At 39.9% G+C, this 26,642-nt stretch overlaps 1 protein-coding gene across 1 annotated transcript in view; it reads right to left on the bottom strand.

The window, feature by feature from the left end:
• PCYT1A (phosphate cytidylyltransferase 1A, choline) overlaps positions 1-23,965 on the bottom strand; it is a 39,374-nt gene extending 15,409 nt beyond the window's left edge. Inside the window, exons 1-2 of the mRNA XM_007465874.1 lie at positions 23,907-23,965; positions 8,037-8,163 (exon numbers count right to left, since the gene is read on the bottom strand). Of these exons, the coding sequence (XP_007465936.1) occupies positions 8,037-8,153 (117 nt within the window). The 5' untranslated portion in view covers positions 8,154-8,163; positions 23,907-23,965. The remainder of the gene's footprint in view (positions 1-8,036; positions 8,164-23,906) is intronic.
• Between the last annotated feature and the right edge of the window lie 2,677 nt (positions 23,966-26,642).

Below are 26,642 nucleotides of genomic sequence, written 5' to 3'. Positions count from 1 at the left end.
GCAGGAATAGAGAAGTTTTTTAAAAAGGAGTGGAGATCAAAGAAAATGAGAACTGACAGTCTTTGAATCTGGAGATTCAAATGACTCTTGGAGACCTCCTAGAATATATTAGTGAAAGTCAGAACACCAGTGCCTTTAAGAAAATTGGAAGTCAAGGAAACAGATTAGTAATGATCTCTCATTAGAGATGTATAGCCATAAAGGGAATGAGAAAAACAGAAAGGTACCTAGAGGGGACAGAAGGATCAAGTAGCAGGTTTTCTTAAAAGTTGAGGATATCTGTACATGTCTAAGACAAAGGAAAAGGAGCCGAAGAGATTGAAAATATCAAGAGAAGGAAAAAAACAGATAATTAAGGAAGGGTCTAGAAAAATGACAAGGGAATGGCCTCAAAGGAGAGCAGAGAGGAAGCTGTTGGCCCTATAAGTAATTAGGATCACATTTTTCTGAAAGCAGAAGAAAGGAAAGGTGATAAAAGGATAATATTGGATGTAAAGGAAGAAGGATGTATATAAACTTACATTCTGATGCCATCAATTTTCTCAGTAGAGCAAAGAAGAAAGTGAAGTTCCCTATAAAGAACAGGGACTTTGGAATGAGACTGAAAACTTGAGGAAAGTACAAAATATTTAGAATAGCTGTTGTGGGAAATGTATATATTTGAGCATCAGCAAATGATTAATGGAACTCCTGAGCACTATATTCAGCCCAGATCAAGCTAGAAACTTTAATCTTTAGAAGGCCAAGTTAATGGGTACAGGAAGAAAAACAAAGAATTAACAGAAACTGAAAGATCTAGGGTTAGGTCCTGGTGAATGGAAGGGAGGCAGAAGAGGGAAGAGATGAATTAAGGAAAAAGAGGTATCCAGACATTTCTCAAAAAAGATATACTAATGGCCAAAAAACACATGAAAAGGTGCTCAACAATATTAGGCATTATGGAAATGCAAATCAAAACCACAATGAGACCCTGCTTCACATCGTCTAGGATGGCTAAAAGCAAAAAGACAGGCAACAACAGTGATGCAAGGATGTGGAGAAATTGAAACCTGTGTTCACTGCTGTGAATGTAAACTAGCACACAGCTTTGGAAAACAGCTCTTCAAAATGTTAAACAAAGGATATATATGACCTAGAAATTACACTCCTAGGTATATAAGCAAGAGAACTGAAAACATATCTTTAAAAAAAACCTTGTACATGAATAATAGAACATTATTCACAATAGCCAAAAAGCGGAAATAATCCAAATGTCCAACAACTGATGAATGAAGTAGTATGTCTATATGGATTCACCTATAAAAAGGAATGAAGTATTACTAAACACTACCACCTGGATGGACCTTGAAAACACTGGGCTAAATAAAAGAAGCCAGAGACTTCCATGGTGGTCCAGTGGGTAAGACTCTGTGCTCCCAATGCAGGGGGCCCGGGTTCGATCCCTGGTCAGGAAACTATATCCCACATGCATGGCGCACCTAAGAGCCCGCATGGCACATCTAAGAGCCAGCAACTAAAACATCCCGCGTTCTGCAACTAAAAGATCCCACGTGCCACAACTAAGACCTTGCGTAGCCAAAATAAATAAATACATACATATTTTAATAAATAAATAAATAAAAGCCAGACATAAAAGGCCACGCATTGTGTGATTATATGAAATGTCCAGAATAGGCAAATCCCTAGAGAGAGAAAGTAGATTAGCAGTTGCCAGGAAGTAGAGGGAAGGGGGCAATGACGGAATGACTGCTAATAGGTACAGGGTTTCTTTTTGTGGTGATAAAAATGTTCTGGAATTAGATAGTGGTGATGGTTGTACAACAGTGTGAATTTTCAGTATTAAAACCACTGAATTGGGCTTCCCTGGTGGCGCAGTGCTTGGGAGTCCGCCTGCCGATGCAGGGGACGCGGGTTCGTGCCCCGTTTCGGGAGGATCCCACATGCCGCGGAGCGGCTGGGCCCGTGAGCCATGGCCGCTGGGCCTGCGCGTCCGGAGCCTGTGCTCCGCAAATGGGAGAGGCCACAACAGTGAGAGGCCCGCATAACGCAAGGAAAAAAAAAAAAAAAAAAAAAACCACTGAATTGTACACTTTAAAATGATTAAACTTTATGTATGTGAATTTTATCGCAATTTTAAGAGATACATTATGTATCCTATCTTTCATAACTCTGTTTCTTCAATCTTCCTTGTATACTGTGCACATTCCAAGGCAGAAGGCAAATGCAACTGTCCCTCCTGGCTAGAATTTGTGCTGAATCGATTCCTCCTATGTATAGAGAATGAAACCTAAGGTTCTTCAGCCAAAACAGATCAGCAAAATCTTTAACTCTCTAGAGCTGCCTCCAGTTAGAATGAGTCGTATTTTTTAAAACACCCTATTATTCTCTTCTCAGTTAGAGAACATTGTCTCTAAAAGCTGATGTTTATATAAAAGTAGGACTAAGTATTTCTACCTGTGTTCTCCTAAAACAAACCTCCTTCATTTTAACCTCAAAGGAATCCTATGGAATAATACTGCTTTCAAGTCTTTTGACTTTCTGGTAGCAAAGTATAAATGAAAGGGCAAGGGTTTAGGACTTGAAAAAAACTTAGATCTAAATCCCAGCTCTATCACTTCATAGCTGTGAAATCACAGCAAGCTTCTACAGCTTTCATTTCACCTGCTTTAAAATGGAAGATGAGACTTCCTTAGTGGCATAGTGGTTAAGAATCCTCCTGCCAATGCAAGGGACACAGGCTCAAGTCCTGGTCCGAGAAGATACCACATGCTGCAGAGCAACTAGGCCCGTGCGCCACAACTACTGAGCCTGAGCTCTAGAGCCCGCAAGCCACAACTACTGATCCCGAGTGCCACAACTAGTGAAGCTCGTGTGCCTAGAGCCCGTGTGCCACAACTACTGAAGCCCGCATACCTAGATCCTGTGCTCCACAACAAGAGAAGCTACCGCAATGAGAAGCCCGCACACCACAACCAGAGAAAGCTGGCGCGCAGCAACGAAGACCCAATGCAGCCAAAAATAAATTAATTAAGTAATTAAGTAATTTCTTAAAAAATGGAAGATAGTAATACCTGCTCCATAAGGTTGCTATGAGGATTAAATAAAATAGCATATGCAAAGTAACTAGTACAATGTTACACATATGAGTAGGCACTCAACAAATCTACATTAGCTCATTTTCTCTTCCATTCTATGGAACACAGGTTTCATTATACCAACAAAATTAACCAAATTGTATTAATCTAAAAGGTTAGCTTCTAAATGCTATATAAAGTTTCTAAGTCTATGCAAATTATAACTAATACCATTATAATTAAAACTCAAAGCTTATAATGATCATCATCTCCCAAATTATGAATGAACTTCTGAATGCAATATTGCTTCCATAAAAACCTTCTCCTGGGCTTCCCTGGTGGCGCAGTGGTTGAGAGTCCGCCTGCCGATGCAGGGGACACGGGTTCGTGCCCCAGTCCGGGAAGATCCCACATGCCGCAAAGCGGCTGGGCCCGTGAGCCATGGTCGATGAGCCTGCGTGTCCGGAGCCTGTGCTCCACAACGGGAGAGGTCACAACAGTGAGAGGCCCGCGTACCGCCAAAAAAAACAAACAAACAAAAAAAACTTTCTCCTGATAATGTTCACATATATTAACTCACTACTCCTCAAAATTCTAGTGAAAGAGAAGAAGAGATTCTGGTGGCCTTACTAATAGGAAAGAGGAAGTAACTCAAATAATATAATACTAGAACTTGATATTGGCTTCCCAGTATGTATTCTATTTCCAAGGATTCGTAAACATTTTTCAGCAAAAAGTTTCATAATGGCACAGAGAAACATTTCCCATTTACCCAAACATTCTGCACAAATGGTAACATGCCCTCCTGAGTTCCAAATTATTTCAATAGTGCCAGGAAAAAGGCTCTAGATTCAAGAGGAATACCAGGTGGTATGAGAAAGAAGGGATAAGGAACAGAGCAGAAAGAAAAAGAAAGACAATCATTCTCCCTGATTCCTGTGGCCATTTCAATGGATGTAAACAATGAGCTCACCTATTTAACTACTATTTGGATGCCTCATAGACCTTCTAAGTTGAACGTGTACTAAACTCATCGCCTTCCTCCTAAAACAGCTCTTCTTCCTGTATTTTTCATCTGAATGAGAAGCACCCCATCTACACAAACTACCTAAGGCTGAAACCTAGCAGTCATCCTTAACACCTCTCATCCTCTGCACCCTGATAATTTCCAAGAATTGTCTATTTCACTTCTTAAAAACTTAAAATTTGGGCTTCCCCGGTGGCGCAGGGGTTGAGAGTCCGCCTGCCGATGCAGGGGAGTGAGTTTAAATGGGAACACTTTACTCTGTACAACTTATTAGGAAATTTTAAATTTGTCATATTTCTTCAAGCATGTAATGTATACAGTACTTTTAGAAGACAATATTTTAAGAAGACTTGAAAATTTTAAAAAAAAAAAAAAAAAAAAAAAAAAACTTAAAATTTATCTTGTCCTCTCTGTATCTACTGCCTTAGTTTAATCCTTCATCACTTCTAACCTGGATCATTACAATAATCTCACAACTAGTCCTGTGGCTTCTGTCTATCCCTGTTTCAACTGTTCCTTTCCAAAGCAATCAGGATGATCTTCTAAATTGTATATCTGATCATATTACCTATAGGATAAAGTTCAAATTCCTTAGCACAGCATACAAGATGCTTCATGAGCAGGCCCTTGCTTTACCTTATCTATTGCAGATTCTTTTTTTTTTTTTTTTTTTGCGGTACGTGGGCCTCTCACTGTTGTGGCCTCTCCCGTTGCGGAGCACAGGCTCTGGAAGCACAGGCTCAGCGGCCATGGCTCACGGGCCCAGCCGCTCCGCGGCATGTGGGATCTTCCCGGACCGGGGCACGAACCCGTGTCCCCTGCATCGGCAGGCAGACTCTCAACCACTGCGCCACCAGGGAAGCCCTGCAGATTCTTATTCTGAACTTTAAGCTCCAGTAATGTTACTTGTAGTTTGCTAAACATACTATTTTTTCACACTTCTGAAGTTGTACTCTATCTCTTGTCCATTTCTTGAATTCCTATTTAGCCTTCAAAGTTCAACTCTGAAATAATCTCCTCAATGAAGCTTTTCCAAAACCACTGTCCCCACCCGTCGGTCAAAGTTAATTTGTTGCTCCTCTAGAGGGTCACTGTACCTCTAACTTACTTCTATTTGGCCCTTTTCATACTGTATCCTAATTATTTGTCTCTTTCCCCTATTTGTCTATGAGCTTCTTAAGGAAAAGGCCACCTTTTCATCTTTGCATCTCAATGCATAGCAAATGACACACAGAGGTTCTCAATATATATAGTTTGAAATGAGATTATAAGATCTATCTCCATAAGCACAACTTCGGCCAATTAACCTCAGAGTTTAAGTACTCTGTGACTTATTCATACATATGACAAATATTAAGATAGGCTAAATGTCTATTCTTTATAAATATTTCTGTGATCCTTTTGATTTTACCTTTAGAAACATCTGTTTCAGTGAATTCTTTATACTTATAGACAAACTAGCCATAAAGTTATCCCTTAATTTTTCCTCCTTAACTCTTTTCTCTCCCTTCATCCATTTTATCCTGACCTACCAACCCAGCTACCAAATACTTGAGGAGGTTGGGAGAAAATGGGGAGTGACTGCTAATGGGTATGGGGCTTCTTTTGGGGATGATAAAAATATTCTAAAACTGGCTGTGGTGATGGTAGCACAACTCTGTGACTATATTAAAAACCATTGAATTGTACAGTTTAAATGGGTGGATTTATGATCTCAGTAAAGCTATCATAAAAAAAAGAAAAAAACCTTGTTCGTTTTTGCTACAGAGTTGAAAGGGATTCAGAGATAGAAAGCACATGTGTACAGTGGAGATGACACACAAGTTTATTTAGCAGACACTCTTCATTAGAGTCAGTCTAGCCTGTTGGGTGAGTGAATCTTTGACCATTAGCCCATGTTAAATAGCCAGTGTGTACCAAAGAGGAATGTGAAATAGGTAGAAAGACACTTAACTGATCTGTGACATGAATATATATGAAGCAGAGTAACTTAAAGCATTGAAATTCCTCAGATTCTAAGAACCAAGAAATTTAAGTCTTCTCAGAGCCCATTCCACTAAGATTGGCCTTCGTTGGTCTATTCGTGGCTATGGTGATTGGCTCAGAGTATTACCTTCTTGGTTATAACTTGTCCCTACTCCAAATGAGAGTGCTGAATTGGTGCCCACCACCATCCCCTTAACCTGAATTCTCTAAGAAACATTCAGAAATTAAAAATGCCCTGTTAGGGACTTCCCTGGTGGCACACTGGTTAAGAATCCGCCTGCCAATGCAGGGGACATGGGTTCAATCCCTGGTCCAGGAAGATCCCACATGCCACGGAGCAACTAAGCCTGTACGCCACAACTACAGCCTGAGCTCTAGAGCCCGTGAGCCACAGCTACTGAAGCCCGCGCGCCTAGAGCCCGTGCTCCGAAACAAGAAAAGTCACCACAATGAGAAGCCCGTGTACCACATCTAAGAGTAGCCCCTGCTCACTGCAACCAGAGAAAGCCCACGTGCAGCAATAAAGACCCAAAGCAGCCCAAAAAAAAGCCCTGTTTTGTTGACTGCTGCGTCATTTTCTGAGTTTACTTGCTGTAAAGAATAATGACCCCCTAAGGATGTCTACATCTTATTTTCTAGAACCTGTGACTATGTTACATGGCAAAAGGGGCTTTGCAAATGTGATTAAAGGATTTTGAGATAGACAGATTATCCTGGATTAGCCAAGTATGTCCAATGTAATTACAAGGGTCTTTACAAGTGAATGAAGGAGGCAGGAGATTCAGAATCAGAAGGAGATGTGATGACAGAAGCAGTGGTCAGAGTGTTGTGATTGCTGGCTGGCCCCTGAGCAAAGCAATACGGGCAACTTCTAGAAGCTGGAAAAGGCAAGGAAACAGTTTTTCCCCTAGAACCTCCAGCCCTAACAACACTTGATTTTAGCCTTTTAAGACCCATTTCAGTCTTGTGACCCCTAGAACTGTAAGATAATATACCTGTATTGTTTTAGGCCATTAAATTTGTGGTAATTTGTTACAACAGCAATAGAAAACTAATACACTTGCCCCCAACATAATCATCAATATCAGGCCTGAAGCATATACCTACTATTTGTGGAGTCCAGTTGCTTTTATTGCTCAAGATAGAATATTGGTTTAGAACAACTAGTAATTGTGTCTGAGTAGAAATGTTTTTCCTTTTGGGTTATGAAGCTCCAAAAGTAACCAGTGGGAACTGCAGTTGGATCAATGGCTAATGGTCAATATAGGTACAAAACATACAGAAACATATAATTCTGTCACTGGGATTTTAAAACATGGATTTCATAACAACACTATATATCAATAATAACTCCAAATGTGTATAAATATTCTTTGACATATTTTTTTTTAGGGGAAGCTTCAGGAAAAGTACCAACCTGAGACAGGATGAGCCATTTGGAATGGGGTCTTTCATCAAAGGCTTGGAAGTGGTTAGGAAATACAAAGATATCATCCCAGAGATAAAGGAACATAAGGTAGGCAGTAATAGAAAAAGGTTCTCATCTAAGATATAACCAGTAATAGAGTGGAGGAGTGATATGAGAGAAGAGACAGTAAGACACAGAAAACTAAACACCATGAGATGATGCTAAGATCAGATCACTGCCTGGAGCTACAATTTCTCTACTTCATTAGTTTGAATTTGATATTTTGCTTAATATATGTACAACCTCCAAATTTTCCTAACATTCTTTTTTCAATTCCAGTGTAAAGCTCTTACAACTGAGCTGTGAATTATAATCTGCATAAGAGTTCCAACAACTGGTGGAAAGTTACTATTCACACTTACTATTCATTCTTTCCATTATTTAAGAAGACTTGTAATGTTGATATTGTCAGTGTTATATCAGTTTCTACCCTCCTCCTGCCAGGTTAAGTGTTCAACAAAGAAATCTCTTCCTTACTTACAATTGCACAACGTGGCATTTTTGAAGGAATTCCATCATCCTCTGCTGCCCCATTGGGTCCAGGTATCTCTTTCCTCCTCTTCCTCATGTTGACTTTGGCTGAATTCTGTGCATCCATCTTCTTCTAACTGGTGATAGAAAGTGAAAAAGAATTTTTGTCTCATTGGGGTGGGAAAAGCCTGTCACCAGTATTTCAGAGATGTTAATATGGAGGCACTTAGTATCAATTCCATAGCACACATTTCACAAAGATGAACCAATTGCATCTGGCAAAAACAGCAAAGCTTCACAAAACCCAGGCTCTAGTAGAAACTCTGAAATGCCTCTCTGTGGAACAATGGCACAATTAATCACCTGGACCTTGTAAATTATTTCCCAACCGATACAGCCTGTATACCAACTGCTAATTTCATATCCTGACTGCATGCAAAAACCTGGAAGAACTTGGCTGAGAAAGTTAGTTATACAGACTTTCCACTACTCTTACATCATATCTCTAGGACACCTAGAAGTATGACAGGTGCAAGGAAATGTGAAAGGTATGTCTTTGGTAGAGACGGAGAAAAGAGCCTTTTTTTTTAAAAGGACGGCCACCAGCGATTCCTGGTTTAACAAAGCATGGATTTCTTACCTCTAAATGCTCTGCATATTTCAGAGACCACTCCTCCAGGATGAGAGCTATGAAAATTGTAGAGTAAGTGTACTTGTATCTTTTAAATGTCTTTCCTCTTCCTTTTTCAATTCATTTCCCCTCCCTCTTTCAGAGTCTTAGCACCTTAAGCTTGCTCAGAGTCCCCAACTACTAAAACCCCACCCAGGCTTCTCCTTCCCCCAAGGAAAAACTTATTATTGTCTCATTTAGCAGAAAGTGTCTAGCAACTATTACAGAAAAGTTCTGAATATTTGATGTTTCATGTTTAGATGTTGGCTTGTGCTACACCTCCAATCCCCTACAAGGATATCTGCATTTTTCTTAGGTAACATAATTTGCACAAATAAATTAATTTCTTGATAATGATGAAATTTTAGATATCAGCCAGAAATTGGAGATAGAGGAACTTCAATGATCAACTGCCATCTCTGCCCAAGATGTGGTACAGTGAAAGGTGGAAAAAAGATCCTTAGAGCAGAAGCAGAAAACAAAACAAAATACTAGACAGAATGAGGACTTTCTACTCTGCCTCACTGCCTCTAATAAGCCCTCCAGAATACATGTTTATCTAAACAATCGCAATTGTGCCTTTCTTTCTTTCCTCTGGTTAAATTCCAAGTGGCAATGTGATAAAATCTACAAGAAACCTAACCTAATTCTTAGAGACTGAAAGAAACACCCCATGAGTCATGGCTAAGTATTAGGCTGGTATGAAAAAATGTCAGAATCTAAAGTGAAAGATGAACACCACCCAGAAACTTCCTTTCATCACATATTCAATTAAAATTAAAATGTCTTTTCATCACAAATTAAAATAAAATGAAAGGAGGGTACTGTATATTTAACAAGTTTTTCCAGTGATGATGATCAGAGATTTTCTTCATTATTGTTATTAATTATTCTTTTGAAATATCCAGAGGTCAGATTTACTACTCCCATCTCACTGGTCTGAGAGGGCTGCTACAAATGCCTAATCAGTTCAGTTAATGACTGTTTCTAATTTGCATACAACAGGACTTCGCTGCAAATATTTGCTAAATTCTCAGAGTAGGTAGACAAAATCCATTATGAGAAATATAATCAGCAATCTGGTGTCAGGTAGCTCAAGGTCAGGCAGTCAATAATATTGAGCATTTATTGTACACAAGGTATTATAACATAATTTTAAAAGTAAAAGTTATTTTCTCAAGAAGCCTTCAATCAAGGTGAGGAAACCACAAGTTTATGATAAAAAATGCTCCTTAGGATTGCAAAACCATTGGGGGAAAGTTTGTTTAGGAATAGTTTCAAAGTAAATATCTCCCCATCAATGACTTATTAATTACAAAGTAAAAAGAGTTACCTTTAAAGTGAAAAAAATCTGAATTGGGAGATTGGGATTGACATATATACACCAATATGTATAAAATGGATAACTAATAAGAACCTGCTGTATAAAAAAAATAAATAAAATTTTAAAATGTACACTATTAATAATGTAAAAAAAAAAAAGTGAAAAAAATCTCTCAGCTAAGTAATTAAAGCTAATTAACATCACCAATAATGCCTCCTGATGTGAGGCACTGAGGACACATCATCTGCCAAAAATGCATAACCTGTATGGGTTTATGAGGAACAATCAGACAAACCTCAACTAAAGGACATTCTACAAAACAACAAGGCTGTATTCTTCAAAAACATGTCTATCATGAAAAACAATGAAAGGCTGAGGGACTGTTCCAGGTTAAAAGAGACCAAAGAAATGACAACTAAATGTAATGCATAATTCTAGATTGGGGGAGAAATTGTTATAAAGGATAGTTATTAGGACAATCAGTAAAATTAAAATATGGATTCTGTATCAGATAATAATATATATCAATGTTAAAATAAACTTCCTTAAGTTGATCATTATACTGTTATGCAAAAGACTGTCATTGTTTTTCTTTCTTTTTTGTTGTTTTTTTTTTTTTTACAAAAGTTTATTCTTAAATGTACAATAGGTTCCATTCAAGACAACACTTCATTCTAGCTATAGGTGGCAACAGATGTTATGGCAGGGAATCCAGATGTTTAATCCAGATGTTTAAACAGGAATGGAACTAAGGATCATCAATGCCTCAGGCACAAGGAACAGCTTACTTTTTGCCAGATTTCTTAATTCCACCTGTGGCCAGGGGGCCTTTCCCCGCGGCCTTCGCTTTTAGCTCCTCGAGTTTCTTTTGCTCCTCCTTCTGTTTCTGCTTGAATGCCTTATCTACCTCGTCCATCTCCTTGGCTTGCTTCTTGGGCTGCTTCAGGGGCTTCTTCTCGCCACCTTCGTGGCCCAACATGGCGCCTGCCGCCCCTTCCCCAGACCCTGCCACCAGATGCCTGTCATTGTTTTTTTTATGCTGAAGTATCTAGGGATAAAGGGTTATGATCTCTGCAACTTAATCTCAGCAAAAAAAAAAAAAAAAAAGGAAAAAATGTGTATATTATATTACATATAAAAAGGTAAAACAGGGCTTCCCTGGTGGCGCAGTGGTTGAGAGTCCACCTGCCAATGCAGGGGGCACGGGTTCGTGCCCCGGTCCGGGAAGATCCCACATGCCGCGGAGCGGCTGGGCCCGTGAGCCATGGCCGCTGAGCCTGCGGGTCCGGAGCCTGTGCTCTGCGGCGGGAGAGGCCACAACAGTGAGAGGGCCACGGACCGCAAAAAAAAAAAAAAAAAAAAAAAATTGTTCAATAACCATTTTCTACACAGATAGGCCCTCATCTAAGGTTGTCTTTTGGGGTCTCTAGAAACAGATTTCCTCTCCTTCCTAAATCTTTGAATCGGTGTAGATGATACATATATTCCAAGAAGTATGTTTTAGGAATCTAAATGTGTTGCAAGAAAGTAAGATAATGACAGCAAATTCATAATAATGACTTTTTTTTTCAATATTACCAGTGCCAGGCACTGTGCTAGGTACTTTATATACATTATTCTATTTAACCCATATAACCTGAGAAGCAGGTATTTTTAGTCCCAATTTACAAGTGAGAAAACTAAGGATCAGGGAGGTTAAGCAACCTATCCAGAGATCACACAGCTAGTAAATGAGAAAGCCAGGATGCTGTCTCCCAGAAATTCACAGATTTTTTTAAAGAAGCTGTCTCATCGTTACTGCTGCTTCCCTCAATCAAGAACATTCTTTCCACGGCATGGGTTCCTGAAGTTTTTGCAAACTTAAGTCAGACCAGCCTACCTGAGCAGTGGAATAAAAGGTCACAGTCACTTAAAGGTAAACAAGGTCCCAGCACCAATCAAATAGAACTGACACCGCTATTGGCCTGATTCCAAAGCTGCCTGATTTGTCAGCTGTACAGATCTTTCCTACTGGAAAAGTTTTGCTAGGATTTCCTGATAAGCTTTTAACATAAGCAATAAAGAATTCTTTAATTCTCTGCTCGTCTCTCTTCTGACATTACAAATAGGTGGTGCTTAAGTCACCTGTACTTTTCATTCATGATACAAAACAGAGTTTTAAGGATGCCAAAATAAAAAGGGAATAAATGTCATGTCATATTCTCACCAGTTACTTTCTATGACTTCAAGTTAAAATTCCTTAAAGTTTAATAGAAAAATACTTAACACATCCAAAGACATGTTTATAGGAACTTCTCAGAAGTGTTTGCTCTGTGTGTGTATTGGGGGCGGGGATTATGTGTGCTATAATATCTTTACAGCTCTACTGAATGAACTATAATTGACATACAATAAACCATACATTTAAAAGTGTATAATTTAATGAGTGTTAACATTATATACCTGTGAAATCATCAAAATTAAAAAACATATCCCTCACTCTCAAGTTTCCTCATACCACTTTATAATCCATCTCTCCCTCCCTACTCTGACTTTGCTTTGCTTTTTTGTTTTGTTTACACTGTGGTAAAATATACATAACATAAATTCTACTTTGCTTTTTAACTGTTTAATTCTTGAAGTACTGAACCATCTTGCATAATTCAACTTAACCAGCCAAATACATGGTAGATATCATCATACTAGAAAGAAGCAAAGGTGCTAAATACAGCCCTTGTAGTTTTAAAGATATTTTAAAGTCAAATTGATATCTGGAGTCACTAGATATTGTGACACTGGATCTATTCCACTAGATTAAAAAAATCATACAAAAAATATAAAATATCACAATGAGAACTCAAGGGAGGAGAAAGGAGTTATCTGACTAGCTATTTAAAGCTAATGTAAAATTCATGAACAAAGAATCAAGGCAACCATTATTAGTAGTATTAGTACTGACACATTGCAAAGCCCATTGGTAAATAATAGTAATACTAACATATTTTACCTGAATTTCAGTTGAGTACATACATTCTTCAACAAAATCTCTCCGTCTGGTTTATATAAATACCTCTAACCAAATGTCTAAGGCAGTGTTTCTCCATATTTTTAATCCATGCTCCATTTTGAGAAAAGTAAAAATCTTTAACCTCACTCCGTTAGCATACTGTAGTGATTAAATAGAGGTCAGCCCCTAAATCATACTACCTAAAAATGAATCCCATTTCTACCACTAACTAGCCATGAAAATTTGGACAAATTCCTTTATCTCTCCAAGTCTTAGTTTCATCATCTAACAAATGTGGTTTAAATGGAATAATCCATGTAAAGCCTTAGCTCAGCGTCTGGCACACAGTATGTGCTTGTAAACATTAGCTACTATTATTATTTCATAGTAGCAGTAGTTGCCATCATCTGCCTTAAAGTCTATCTTCTGTGTATCCCCTATAGCCAAGAAGATTTTGTCAAGTTTTCACCCATGATTACTACTATAAAAAATGTACTTTTAATATAAAAGTATGATAAAACATGAAGTATGCTCCATCTCCCCATCTTATCCTTATCCCATTTAAGAATCACTGCTGTGGAACTTCCCTGCTGGTCCAGTGGTGAAGAATCCACCTTCCAATACAGGGGACGTGGGTTCGATCCCTGGTCAGGGAACCAAGATCCCACATGCCGCGGGTCAACTAAGCCAGTGCGTCACAACGAGCTCCCGTGCCTCAACTAGAGAGCCTGTGTGCTGCAAAGTACAGAGCCCACGCGCTCTGGAGCCTGCGCGCCACAACCAGAGAAGAGAAAACCCGCACGCCACAACTAGAGTGAAGCCGGCGCACCGCAGCAAAAGATCCCGCCTGCCTCAACGAAGATCCCGCATGCCGCAACTAAGACCCGACGCAGCCAAAAGTAAAATAAATAAATAATAAACAAACCTTAAAAAAAAATAATTTAACAATTGAACATCCTTGCCCAACAGACACTAATTCAAAAAAAAAAATTACGATTATAGCAAGAACTCTTCTAGAGTCTGATGTTAAGCTATGATGAAGAAACACCACTATTACTACTACTACTACTACTACTACTACTACTACTACTACTGTCAGCATTTATATAACACCTGTATGTCTAAAAACTTTAAAAATATTAAAACTCTAGGGGCTTCCCTGGTGGTGCAGTGGTTAAGAATCTGCCTGCCAATGCAGGGGACACGGGTTCGAACCCTGGTCCGGGAAGATCCCACATGCCACGGAGCAACTAAGCCCGTGCGCCACAACTACTGAGCCTGCGCTCTAGAGCCCGGAAGCCACAACTACTGAGCCCACATGCCACAACTACTGAAGCCCGTGCGCCTAGAGCCTGTGCTCCGCAACAAGAGAAGCCGCTGCAATGAGAAGCCCGCGCACCGCAACGAAGAGTAGCCCCCGCTCACCGTAACTAGAGAAAGCCCGCGCGTGGCAACGAAGACCCAATGAAGCCAAAAATAAATAAAAATTTAAAAACCCCAAAAAACTCTCTTAACATTCACAACCCTTTGACACAGACATATTATCACTATTGAAACTGAGGCACAGAAAATAAGATCACACAGCTAGTAAGTGGCGAAGCTAGGAATCAAATTCAGTCAGCCTGGCTGCAGACTACACACCCTTAACTACTGTGGTATACAACAAAATGTACACTGTACTATACAAGAAGGTACCTAATAACTATCTCTAAATATTTGAATGCCTGTTATGTTGGATAGGGCAGACACTTATTCTGTGAAAGTCCAGATAATAGAAAATGCATCACTAGTTGGAAGATGCACAGACACAAACTTTAACTAAACATAATAAAAACCTTTTTAGGAATGAAGAGTTATCTGAAAAGGGGCTGAGTTACCTCGGGGGCATTTCATTTTGGCATACCAGGACATTCAAGGAGAGGTTGTGTAGAAATACCTTCATTCATTTTATTAGTCATAATCCTGTAAAGTCCATCATGGTTGATCTTTTTGTTTGTTCTAATCTTAAAATAATTTCAAATCATGACTGCCATCTATCACATTAGCATTCACAATTTTATGTAACCTATAAACTTGAAAAGCATGGTTTTTATGTCTCCATCCATGTTAGTGCTGAAAGTATTGATCAGGATAGATATATGTGACCATACACCAATGTGACATACCACTAGATCCCTCTCTCCTCATTGAGATCCACTCTTAATACTCTAGGTTAGTACAATATAAAACACAGGAGAGTTTCTCTTTAGAAAACAGGATAGAAAAATATATTTAGAATTCTTAATGATTAGGGTATTCAATCAGATGTAAACCTGTTTCATTGTACTATCACATAATCCACATTTCTCTATCACAGTCCCAAAGATTATGATAATAGTGATGATAAAAATTATAGCTAACATTTACATAGTACTTCCTTTGTGCCAGAAAGTTATAAACCTTTTGCATATATTAAATAACTTAATTCTCACAACAATCTTACGCGGTAGATAATATTATTTGCTCTATTTTGCAGATGAGGAAATTGAGGCACAGCTGGGTTAAATGACTTGACTGAGGTCACACACCTAGGACAGGGCAAAACCAGGATTTGAACCAAGGCATTCTGGCTCTAGGATCTGTGTACTTAACAACAACACTGCCTCGTATTTATTTACTTATTATATGCTGCCTAGTATATAAAATGGTCATACATGAATTTAAACAAAACCACTTACTGCACTCTGGCCATGCACTACACTGTGCCAAGCAGGAATTTAATTTCATCTTTCACAAAGACTGGGCTCCTTCTCACTGGGCATATTGCTGACAGAATACTTAGGAATTCCAGGGGTTTATTTTGGTTTGGGCCAGAGTAGAAGAGTAGAGGGTGCAATAGACCAGGAATCATATCATATAAACGAGGACTTTATTCTAGCTCCTCCCAGGGAATTCCCTGGCAGTCCAGTGGTTAGGACTCGCACTTCCACTGCAGGGGGCATGGGTTCGATCCCTGGTCAGGGAACTAAGATCCCACAAGCCTCTCAGCCTGGACAAAAAAAAAAAAAAATCTAGCTCCACCTAGTACCTTAACTCTAAGTTATGGTGAGTGCAAATGAGAGATTAGAAAACAAACTCCCTGATGTTGCTTCTTTCCACCGTTCAATTCTCCTGCTCTGAAAAGAGCCCATTTTCATTCGGACACTCAGTATCATTCGGTCTGTGTGATCTTCACCCTTAGCCATACCGTCAGATGCCACGTGCCTAACCTGAACCAATCAGCACATCACTCTCTCAGGCCACAGACTGGGGGAGGAGGGAGGTGGGAAGGGCAGTGATTGGTGACCTAAGATAGTCCAATCAGAGTGAATCTCAGGACTCGCCAGATAGGAATTCTTGGACAAAGATTATCACTTCTTTCTTTGTGAATTCAAGCCTGGAGACCTGACTCTAGGAACCATCCTATAACAATCTAGTGGTCATCCTATAACCAGGAAGAGAGTCTTTCTCAAAATAGTCACACAGAGAAAGCAATGCTGATGATGGAGAGAAGCCAGATCCTGAACTGCCTAACTGTGTCAACCAATACATTCCCCATTTTGCTTAAGCCCAGTTAAGCTTGGTTTTTTATCACTTAGAACCACAAAATCATAATTAATGCATTCAATACTTGGCAATGAGCCCTAGCACAAAGTAGGTGCTCAATAACTATTTGAATAAATGTAATAAGTGGAAAAACTCCTTTGAAATTTTGAAAAGCACTACTCACGTTAGTATTTTGTTTTGATGGAAAGAGGTCAAGTACTTGTCAATTTATAAGTGTATCAAAGATGGCAAAACAAAGCTCTCATCCTGTCAAAAGTATTTTTTCTTGTCTGCTTACAGTTCTTCTATTTTCCAAAGATGACTTTTGTGTCATATATTGTATTTTATACTATACTCTTTTTTAAAATCAATTAATTTATTTATTGGCTGTGTTGGGTCTTTGTTGCTGCGCGGGGCTTTCTCTTTGTTGCGCTGTGCGGGCTTCTCTTTGCGGTGGCTTCTCTTTGTTGCAGAGCACAGGCTCTAGGCGTGTGGGCTTCAGTAGCTGTGGCATGCAGGCTCAGTAGTTGTGGCGCTCGGGCTTAGGTGCTCCGCGACATGTGGGGTCTTCCCGGACCAGGGCTCGAACCCGTATCCCCTGCATTGGCAGGCGGATTCTTAACAGCTGTGCCACCAGGGAGGTCCCTTATGCTATACTTTAAACTGAACATTACACATCAGACTTAAACTGAAGTCTTAAGATCCTCTGGATTTAGAACAAACACATCTAATTCTTTTTGTTTTATAATGCAAAACACTTCTATACCTTCTCCACTTTCTTAGGAGATGGAAAACACCAAGATCACAGTCATTCCATAATAGTGACCCTAAAAGAATTCAGAAATTATAAAGAGATTAACCCTCACACCTTTCCTCTAGAACTATTACTAATTTTTAAACTTTGACTTTATAGGTCTCTCAATTTTTTCATTTTTCACTGGCTTTCTTAGAACCACCCCCATGTTCCTCACATCTACTAACTTATACACTATGAAAGTATATATAAAAATTTAATAATTAGTGCCTAAATTGATGAAAAAAATTACCCCCAGCTTCCCTAAAGTTCCAATAGATGTCTGCTAGGACACATCAAATTTGCTACTGAGAAAAGGTATGTGGGAGGATGAGAGCATACTGAGGGTTGCAAATATATGTTGGCTTTTTAGTTCACTATACTGAGACTTAGCTTGACCTAAAATCACACCACCTTTACAATACTCAAAATTGCCCAGTAACCACTGAATACCTCCAACAATGAGGAACAATACTTCCCAACTCTCCATTTATGATAACTGCCCCTTTGCAATCAACCAATACTATTCAAGTAAAAGTGAGTGATGACCCTGGAAAAGGAGACTTTAAATATCTACATTCCAGAGGGAACACATACACACACACACAAACACAGGCTGCCTTAATATCTGTCTGTCCAGTGGGTAATAGGGTTGGGAAAAGATGACACCTCCTCAGAGCCAATACAGTACAAGATCAAAATGGGGCTGGGGAGCAGGAGATTGCCCAATGATTTGCAGGTGGAGCCTGGCTTCCAGCCACAGCACCCACATTAATTAAGCTGGGATGAGTCAAAATGAAAGCAGTTGGAGATAGAATACACAGTCTCACTTATGAGCCCATTAGGGTGGGCCAAAACTTCCTATTTCCTTAGCAGTTTATCCTCCCCAAAAGTTTCTATGTCAAAAGAAGCTATAACAAAAGAGAAAAAGGGAGCTGGCAGCCAGAATGCAGCATTTGTAAGGCCTGATCTTTCCAACACTGCTACATATTCAGTCCCGAGATAAGTCACCTTATCTTAGTCAAATTCTCCATTCAAGCTCAGATTCTAAATATGGACATAAATACCCACACCACCACCATCACTACCATAACCCTGCCTATTAAGTGCCTTAGTGTCTCCAAATTGCTTTCAAGATACAGAATGTGGTATCTGTTCCTGTGATTTTTATCCAGATTCACAAAATCTGGCTCCATTTCTGCTGACTAACCTCCCAGTATACACTGCTTGCCTTGTTCTTTAATGTTCCAATAGATGCCTGCTTGGATGGATTAACTTTGCTATTAAGGAAGTACACAGAAGTAGAAATGTGTGTCAGCAGCGAGGGGTGACAGGGAGGAGATACTGAGGATAAATCTAATCAAGTGTCTTTCCAACGTGAATATCTTGAAGGAGACAAAATCTGGGCGCTGGTATGCATATGCTTGTGTTTTAAAGATGAAGGTCTCCAACAAGCGCAGTTTTAGAAACTCCCACCCAATCCTCTCTATTCTACTTCCTTATTGTTGGTAGATTTAGTAAGCACCCCAGGGTGAAAGAGGAGGTGGACTCTGCTTCCTAAGCTATGCAACAACCTAAATAGTAGAAGTTGCAATCATGTATACTCTTAAACCTAATTCAAATTTGACTGATTACTACAGGGAACTATCTGTAAAAAGAGGAATCATGAATTTTTCCTTTGCATTCTATTCCTGCTTCCCCTGTCTCTGGGCCTACAATTATCTTCCTCAGTAAAACCCTATGCTCAGTAATTTTCTACTGGCATACCAATGTCCAGTTCCAAAGCTGAGTGAGCAAGCATACTTTGTACTTGGGATCTTTATCAGCTTCTACCTTTGTGGAGCTTAATAAAGTAGTACTCTAAGAGGCAAGCTCTGTGAACCCCTAGGTTAAAGTGAATCAAATACTGTTGGTATTAATCATGTCATCTGCTGTACATTCAGGCCTTCCCACAGATAACAGTGCAGTCACATCACCCCTTGTGTAAAGACCTTTGAAGCCTGAGGGAGGATATGTCTAACCCATAGTGGGGAGGAGGGACTGGATTCAAGAACCAGCAGAACTCCTAGAGCAGCTCACAAGCCAAAAATGGTCCACTGCCTGTTTCTGTAATTAAGGTTTTACTGGAACACAGCCACGCTCATTCACTGATGAATGAATGAAAAGTGGTCTATGGACACTTTTGTGCTACAACTGCAGAGTTGAGTAGTTGCAACAGAGACTGTATGACCTGCAAAGCTGAATATTTACTATCTGGCCCTTTACCTAAAAAGTTTGCCAACTCTATTCTAGATGAAAACAGGATCAGTTTTATCAATAACTTGGTAGTGAATTCTACCTAGATTATGCAAACAGTTCTAAAGTGGAAGACAGTGCTAGGAATAGAATTATTTCAAGAAACTGTACCATAACTTTCTGATACAGGATTTCTACAGTTTATGTCACTAACCTGTATATATCACCACACTGTATAGAATAAGTCAAAAGAATGCCTGATTTGGGAAGTTCTAAATGTAAAAGTGATTTCACAACATGATCTGCACAGATGATTAGTTTTAAATCAGAGCTCAATGTTATTCCTCAATATTGGGGACCTGTAAATTGCCACATCTAAGATCTTAGCTCTGAACTTGATCTCTTCCCTCTAATTTCTCCAGAGAAACCCTTATTCAACAAACACTGAGTGGGCACTTACTCTGTGCCAGACCCTGGGTTAGTCCTGGACCAAAATAAAGTTTCTTCTTGGGCCTGACCACACAGTAGGATATTTCAGGAAAGAGATTATCCTAAAAACCACAAGGGACACTTGTAATATCTCTTACAGTTGAATGATTTTGCTCTGCCACTATTCTACTAGAAGAATCAGTGAGTAAACCCTGTGTTTAGATTTTGCTCTTCCTAGAGTGGGTTATGGAACTTATATCTCTAAGGCAGGGTCTACGACAGATTCAGGGAGTCTTGGATTTGGACCAAAAAAATTATATCTTTATTTTCACTAGCCTCTGGCAAATTCACCATTCCTTCAATTATGAACGTAAGCCACAACAGTAATAGTACACTTAGTAGAATAGACTTTGTCACCAATAGAAATCATAGATATTTTCATATAATATTACACTCGTTACAAATATCTTGAAATACTGTTTAAACACACGATCATTTAAAAATTATCATAGCTATAAGACCCACTGATAGACAGTAAACTTTTTTTACTATGTTAATAAAAACTACATGTGCTATATCACACATTTAAAAAATATTTTTATAACTATATTTCAAAATAATTTGTTTCCTTTATAATTCTATGTATTTTTTTGCAATAAAAACATTATTCCAAAAAAGGAGTCAACAAGGTTTCACCATACTGACAAAGGGGTCCACGGCACAAAAAAGATTAAGACCTAGGGGCCAAAAAATAAACAAACAAACGTAATCACATCTGAGGTAATTCTACGTAGATAAAAAAACAACCGTTTTCTGTTAAGTGCCATACACTCATTTTGTTCTCTAATATATAGCAAAGACTATAAGTCTTTTTTTTTTTTTTTGCGGTACGCAGGCCTCTCACTGTTGTGGCCTCTCCCGCTGCGGAGCACAGGCTCCGGACGCGCAGGCTCATGGGCCCAGCTGCTCTGCGGCATGTGGGATCTTCCCGGACCGGGGCACAAACCCGTGTCCCCTGCATCGGCAGGCGGACTCCCAACCACTGCGCCACCAAGGAAGCCCTATAAGTCATTATTTTTAGCAGCCCTCACTTCAAACTGGTTTGCAAATAGTTGTGAATGTGATATATAACAGCCTAGCAGATCCATGGGTTCCGCTGCCAATCATTCTAGTCCAAACATAGAAAACTTCAAACTAACATAACTTTCAACAAGAGAGTTACCAAAAGAAAGGGAGAAAAAAGACTGAAAAAAGACAACAAACAAACAAAAAACCAAAACACAACCCTGCTATATATCTATCTACTAATCTGGTTTGCAAACAGTAAAATACAGTCAATACAATTATTTATATTAATGAGATAATGTATGTAAACGAACCAAACACAGTGCCAAATATATACTAGAGACTCACTCTTTTTTTTTTCTTCTGGAATGGCGCCCTGGCATACACTGCAAAATAACGTATGTAAAAAATGTATATTCCCTAAATTTACTGACTGAATTATAGAGGAAGGGAGTTAGAATTTAAATTTTGTCATAAACAATTGACAAAACAAATCATACTTCATACACATGTCCAGGTACCCATTTGACAGGAATATTGTGAAAAGGGAACTTTAGGACTAGAAACAGAAAGGTTTAAGATTAGGAAAGAGAAAGTGCTAGAAGTTACCCTCTGGACATATAAGCAGGAGGGCTGAGCCCTGCTCTTACACTCTCCTTCCTATTGTTTTCTCTTTTCTTTCTTTTTTTGTTTTTTAATTGTGGTATAGTTGTTTTACAATGTTGTGTCAGTTTCTACTGTACAGAGAAGTGAAGTAGAGTTCCCTGTGCTATACAGCAGGTTCTCATTAGTTATCTGTTTTATACATATTAGTGTATATATATGTCAATCCCAATCTCCCAATTCATCCCAGCCCCCACCTTTCCCCGCTTGGTGGAAGTCCATACGTTTGTTCTCTACATTTGTGTCTCTATTTCTGCCTATTGGTTTTCTAATGTGACTTATGTAGTGATAACATAGGTAAAAGATGTAGATGCAGCGACAATGTTGAGTAAAAAGGAACTCTCAGTTCAGTGATGATTGGGAAGTACTCTGATTTCAGGGTTTCTCTAACAGAAAAAATTCCCCCCAAATCATGACTTTTAGAAAAATTTATTCTTTTCAGTCTATTTTAGGGTAACACAAATGTTAGTGTAAGACAGACCTATTTCTGTTTGATTCAGTAGAAGGAATTACCTCTATTAGTAGAAAAGCCAGAAGATCTGGTTTCAGATGAGAGTTACGCAAATACTTGGAAAGAAAAGCATAAGAAAATTACAATTATAACTAGATATTCTGTCCTTATCCATCATTAAAAATAATAGCAAATTATTATGCTTGCTTTTTCTATGACTATTTCATAAATTAATCCTCATGAGAGTTTATAACATGAAGAGGTTATTCAGCTCCCACAGGAAAATCATGAATGAGGTCAGGTGGTTTACAAACTCCATGAGACTGTACACTAAATTTGGTGAGTATGCATATATTTCAGATTCTTAAAGGGCCATTTAACCAGAAGAACAGTTACCTCTGCCATAGAAAATCTAAAGCAAGAGAAAGCAATAATTCTTCCCAGAGACACAGAGTAAGTCAGTGTTAACATCAGATAAAGTAACCAGGGACTTCTGAATCCAAGGCTCTATCTGACTAGATCATTCTCCTTAAGGGATCACATATCCAAAGAGGAGATTCCCCAAGAAAAATAAAACCTCACCTGTTTATGGGAGAAGAAATCATAGGCTGAGGAAGGAATAAAAGTTCATTCTTTATCAATAAGGCCATTATACTGGTTTTCAAAGGGACGTTGCAAAGCAGGGTAAGTCAGAAAGAATCATCTCATTCAGCAGACACAAATGACCCCAGAGGCAGTGCTGCAGTCCCCAAGTCTAAATGTCTTCCCATTTTAGACCAGAAAGAAAACTCAGAAATAATCTGGTCCAATGTTTTTCCAACTTTTTTTTACTACATTTTAAGATACATGAAATCCATTTTACATCATAATCTCACACACACATAACTGAAACACGTTTCATGAAATAATACTCTTACTCTGCGAACACACTGAAAATTTCTAGTCTATTCTTTTTTTGAATTTCAGGTTCCATCCACTAAATAGACTTCACAGCCCAATCACAGGATGGAAGCCACAGTTTAGGAAACATTAATCTAGCCCAAACTTCCCATTCACGGAGGAAGAAACTGTAGCTCAGTGGTGAGGTGAGCCTCCCAGCCACAAGAAGGCTGTCCATAAAATTAAACTCGGGTCTGTCTGATAAGTCCCAAACCAGTGTTTCCCACTAAGACCTTCTCCACCCAGTCACCACACCCCGTACCCAAATACCATGCTACAGTACCCTGTCCAGTCACAGATCCCACAGTCTTCTCCAACTCAGCCCCTCAAAGTTACTGCTCGTTGGTCGGAATCCCTCTGCAGCCGCTGCTTCATGTTCCCTTAGGTCAGAGTCCCCTCACAGTTACTATCCATCGATCGGTCTCCTCCGAGTCGTTGGTCCTTGGTCACAGTTCCCTGCTGTCACTGCTTCATACTTCCTCGGTCATAGTCCCCTCGCAGCCTCTGCCTCGTGTTCTCCGAGGTCAGAGTCCCTCAGCATTCACTGCTGCGGGTCGCAGACCCCTCGCGAGCAGCTGCGTCTCAGTCACAGTCCCCTCGTTGTCAGTGCCCCTGGGTCACAGTAGCCTTGCAGCCCCAGCCTCACACTCCCTTCGCTGTCACTGACCCACTCTTCTTTCAGTCAGTCTCCCCGCGGCCCCAGCGCCACAGTTCCTCCTCTCAAATAGAGCCGCAAGTGTAGGCACACACCGAGTCCTCACCTGCAGCTCACGCTCCCCCGGTCCCTGTCCCGTCGAATTTCTCCCGGGCGCCGCGTCACGGACAAGGGAAGTTGAGGGGGTTGCGGGGAGACGCCTGGGAAAGGCAGCTGACGGAACCGTGGGCCGGAAGTCCCGCCTACTGCCCGCCCTCTTGTCACTCCGACTACGACTTCTCCCTGAAAACCACGACCCCTGACACAGTAGTTCCGCCTCCATAGAGGCCCCGGGGACTGAGTGACTCAACCGAAATCCCTAGAGACAGAAGACAACACGGCAAAGGGTCAGTCTCCATGCGGAACTAGAGTATGCGGTAAAGATACGGATGTATCTTGTAATGAGTCACGCTGTGACTTGTCACTCGTGCTCACCGTCAGTCCTTCAAGAAGCGTTAACGCGATGGCTCCCCTTTTGCCCAGCTCCGGGCTCGGTCCCTTCCAGGAGGACCTGTCAGTCTTGGTCCTTCCTACTCTACCTCAGCGCCTGGCGTGGTGCCAGGCACTCGTACCAGCCCATTCACAGTGCAGATGGCCGGACGCCTTCCACCCTTGACATCCCCTACCTCCACCCCATGGTCTGCGGCTGCTTCACACAGCGCCACCTTTTCCCTACTTGGTGATGTAAAGAGAATTCCAACCAAGTTCTGTGAAAAGCCCTATTCCTGTTATTTCTAACCCAGGTTGGCTCAACAAAAGGTGATCCCTAGGCATCAACTGGGGGCTAGCTGAACAGGAACGGATTCAAGGGAGGCCACTGGTAGGAAATCACACGGCAGGGTGTCTGGTGAAGAGAAACTTTTTCCTTTGCTAGAATGAACCTTTGGAGGCGTCCCTTTTGAGTCTATAGATGTAAGGCAAGTAAATACCCAATGTTATGGAAGAAGTATGTAAAAGAACTTTTTAATGTATTTACTTCTTATTTTTGTCTACATGCTTGACTTGAAAGTGGCTGAGAAGAAATAGGGTGGGTAAAGTTAAGCATCTGCTAAGGAGCCTCCAGGCGAAAAAAAGGATTGTAACCATTCCCTTTCCGGTTTCAAATAGTTATTTGAATAGGGCAGATAGATTAAGATGCTACAGATAAGGACAGCTAGCTGGAGAAGACACCAGGGACTCTAAGGGGAACATTACTACAAAGATAGTGGGAATTGGGATAGTTACCAACATAATCTCCGAGAGTCTTAAGGGAGAGCTAATTTCATATACAGGCTGGAAACTCTCAGACCCTGACACTGGGCAAACCCTGGAGAAAACAAATATATGTTTAAACTAACAAGCTGTGGAAAGTGTAGAGTGGCAAGAGCTGAGCAAAAACACTGGGTGAAAGATAAAAGCAGTAATTCAAAATGTAGTAAAAGCAGTGGGGCTAATGGCAGACTCCGCGAGGGTTCACGCCAACAAGTACTTCCCAGAACTTCTGCTCCCAGTGTCCTTGTCCCCACGGTGAGCCACAGCCACCTCCTGCCTCTGCAGGAGACCCTGCAGCACTAGCAGGTTTCCAAAACTTGACTCCGTGGCTTAGAAAGATCAGTTCCTCTGTGTGGCCAGTGAACGGATGCCAGTTTGCATTTCCAGGAATGATATTCACGTTCAGAGCAAAAAAAGGAGATTGTTTGGAACTTTGCATGTCAGCACTATATGGAGTGTAAGTGGTGAGAGAGGACATCCTTCCCTTTTTCTTGATCTTAAAGGAAATGCTTCCAATAATTCACCATGAAGAATGATATACAGAGTTATTCAGATCTGCTTCTTGAAACAAGTTTGATCCTAAACATGGGCTAAGTGCTTGACCCAGACATCCAGGGCTCAGCAGGATCAACGTAGTCTCTGAGCCTCTTGCTCTGATTCCAACAGTATGATCACATCGCCCTCCATACAGGGCCTTTCACGTTGTAGTTGATGGAGCAGTTGGTGTCCTACCTGAACTCCATGTGTATGTGTATGCACTGTACCTGCAAGAGCCTGTCCTACCCAGAACCTGGTAACCCTCACCAGCTTGATGGCCTACAGACAACTCTGTCCATGATGGTGTCTTGGCAATGATTAGGTTGAAACCATCTGAGAGGATCTTAGGACACTGCATATTGACCTAAGGAGCATCTTGACATGTGGAGAGTAAACTCCAACCTTTTTTGACAAAACTGTCTTTAAGAAACTGGAGTTTTCCAATTTCCTTAAGCTCTTTTCCTATAATTGCTATAAAGTGATATTAATATTTCCTATATGGGAATTCACTGTAGTTATGTTTGATTAATAATATATTATTTGATATTCCTCATTTCCAAAAAAAAATGTACGATAAAAAACTTTATGCACGGGGAGGGGCAGAAGGGGAGGAAAAAAACACAAAAAACTTTATGCACAAATAAACTGATCTCAGTGTTATTTATAATAGTGAAAAATTAGAAATAATCAGTCCCTCAATAAGGACATGGCAAAAATAACCAATGGTGTATAACCTAATGGAATAAGTACAACTATTAAAGTACGCTAGTGAAAATTGCAATCAAATAAAATGGCAAAAAAAATTGCACATGACATTATGAGAAGTGAAAAATCAGGTTACAAAATTATATACATGATTTTTTTAACCCTGCCAAAAAAAAAAAAACACCACTGGTTATGTTTGAACAATTGAATTATGAATTTTCCCTATTTTTTTCTCTACCTTCCAAATGTAATAACATGTTATAAAGAAATCAAAACATTAAAATATAAGGCCTAAAACTCAACAGACTCC

This window comes from Lipotes vexillifer, unplaced genomic scaffold, assembly GCF_000442215.2.
Source record: "Lipotes vexillifer unplaced genomic scaffold, Lipotes_vexillifer_v1.1 scaffold853, whole genome shotgun sequence".
NCBI lineage: Eukaryota > Metazoa > Chordata > Mammalia > Artiodactyla > Lipotidae > Lipotes > Lipotes vexillifer.
Note: the sequence above shows the minus strand (reverse complement) of the source record. Positions and strands in the feature narration are given on the sequence as shown.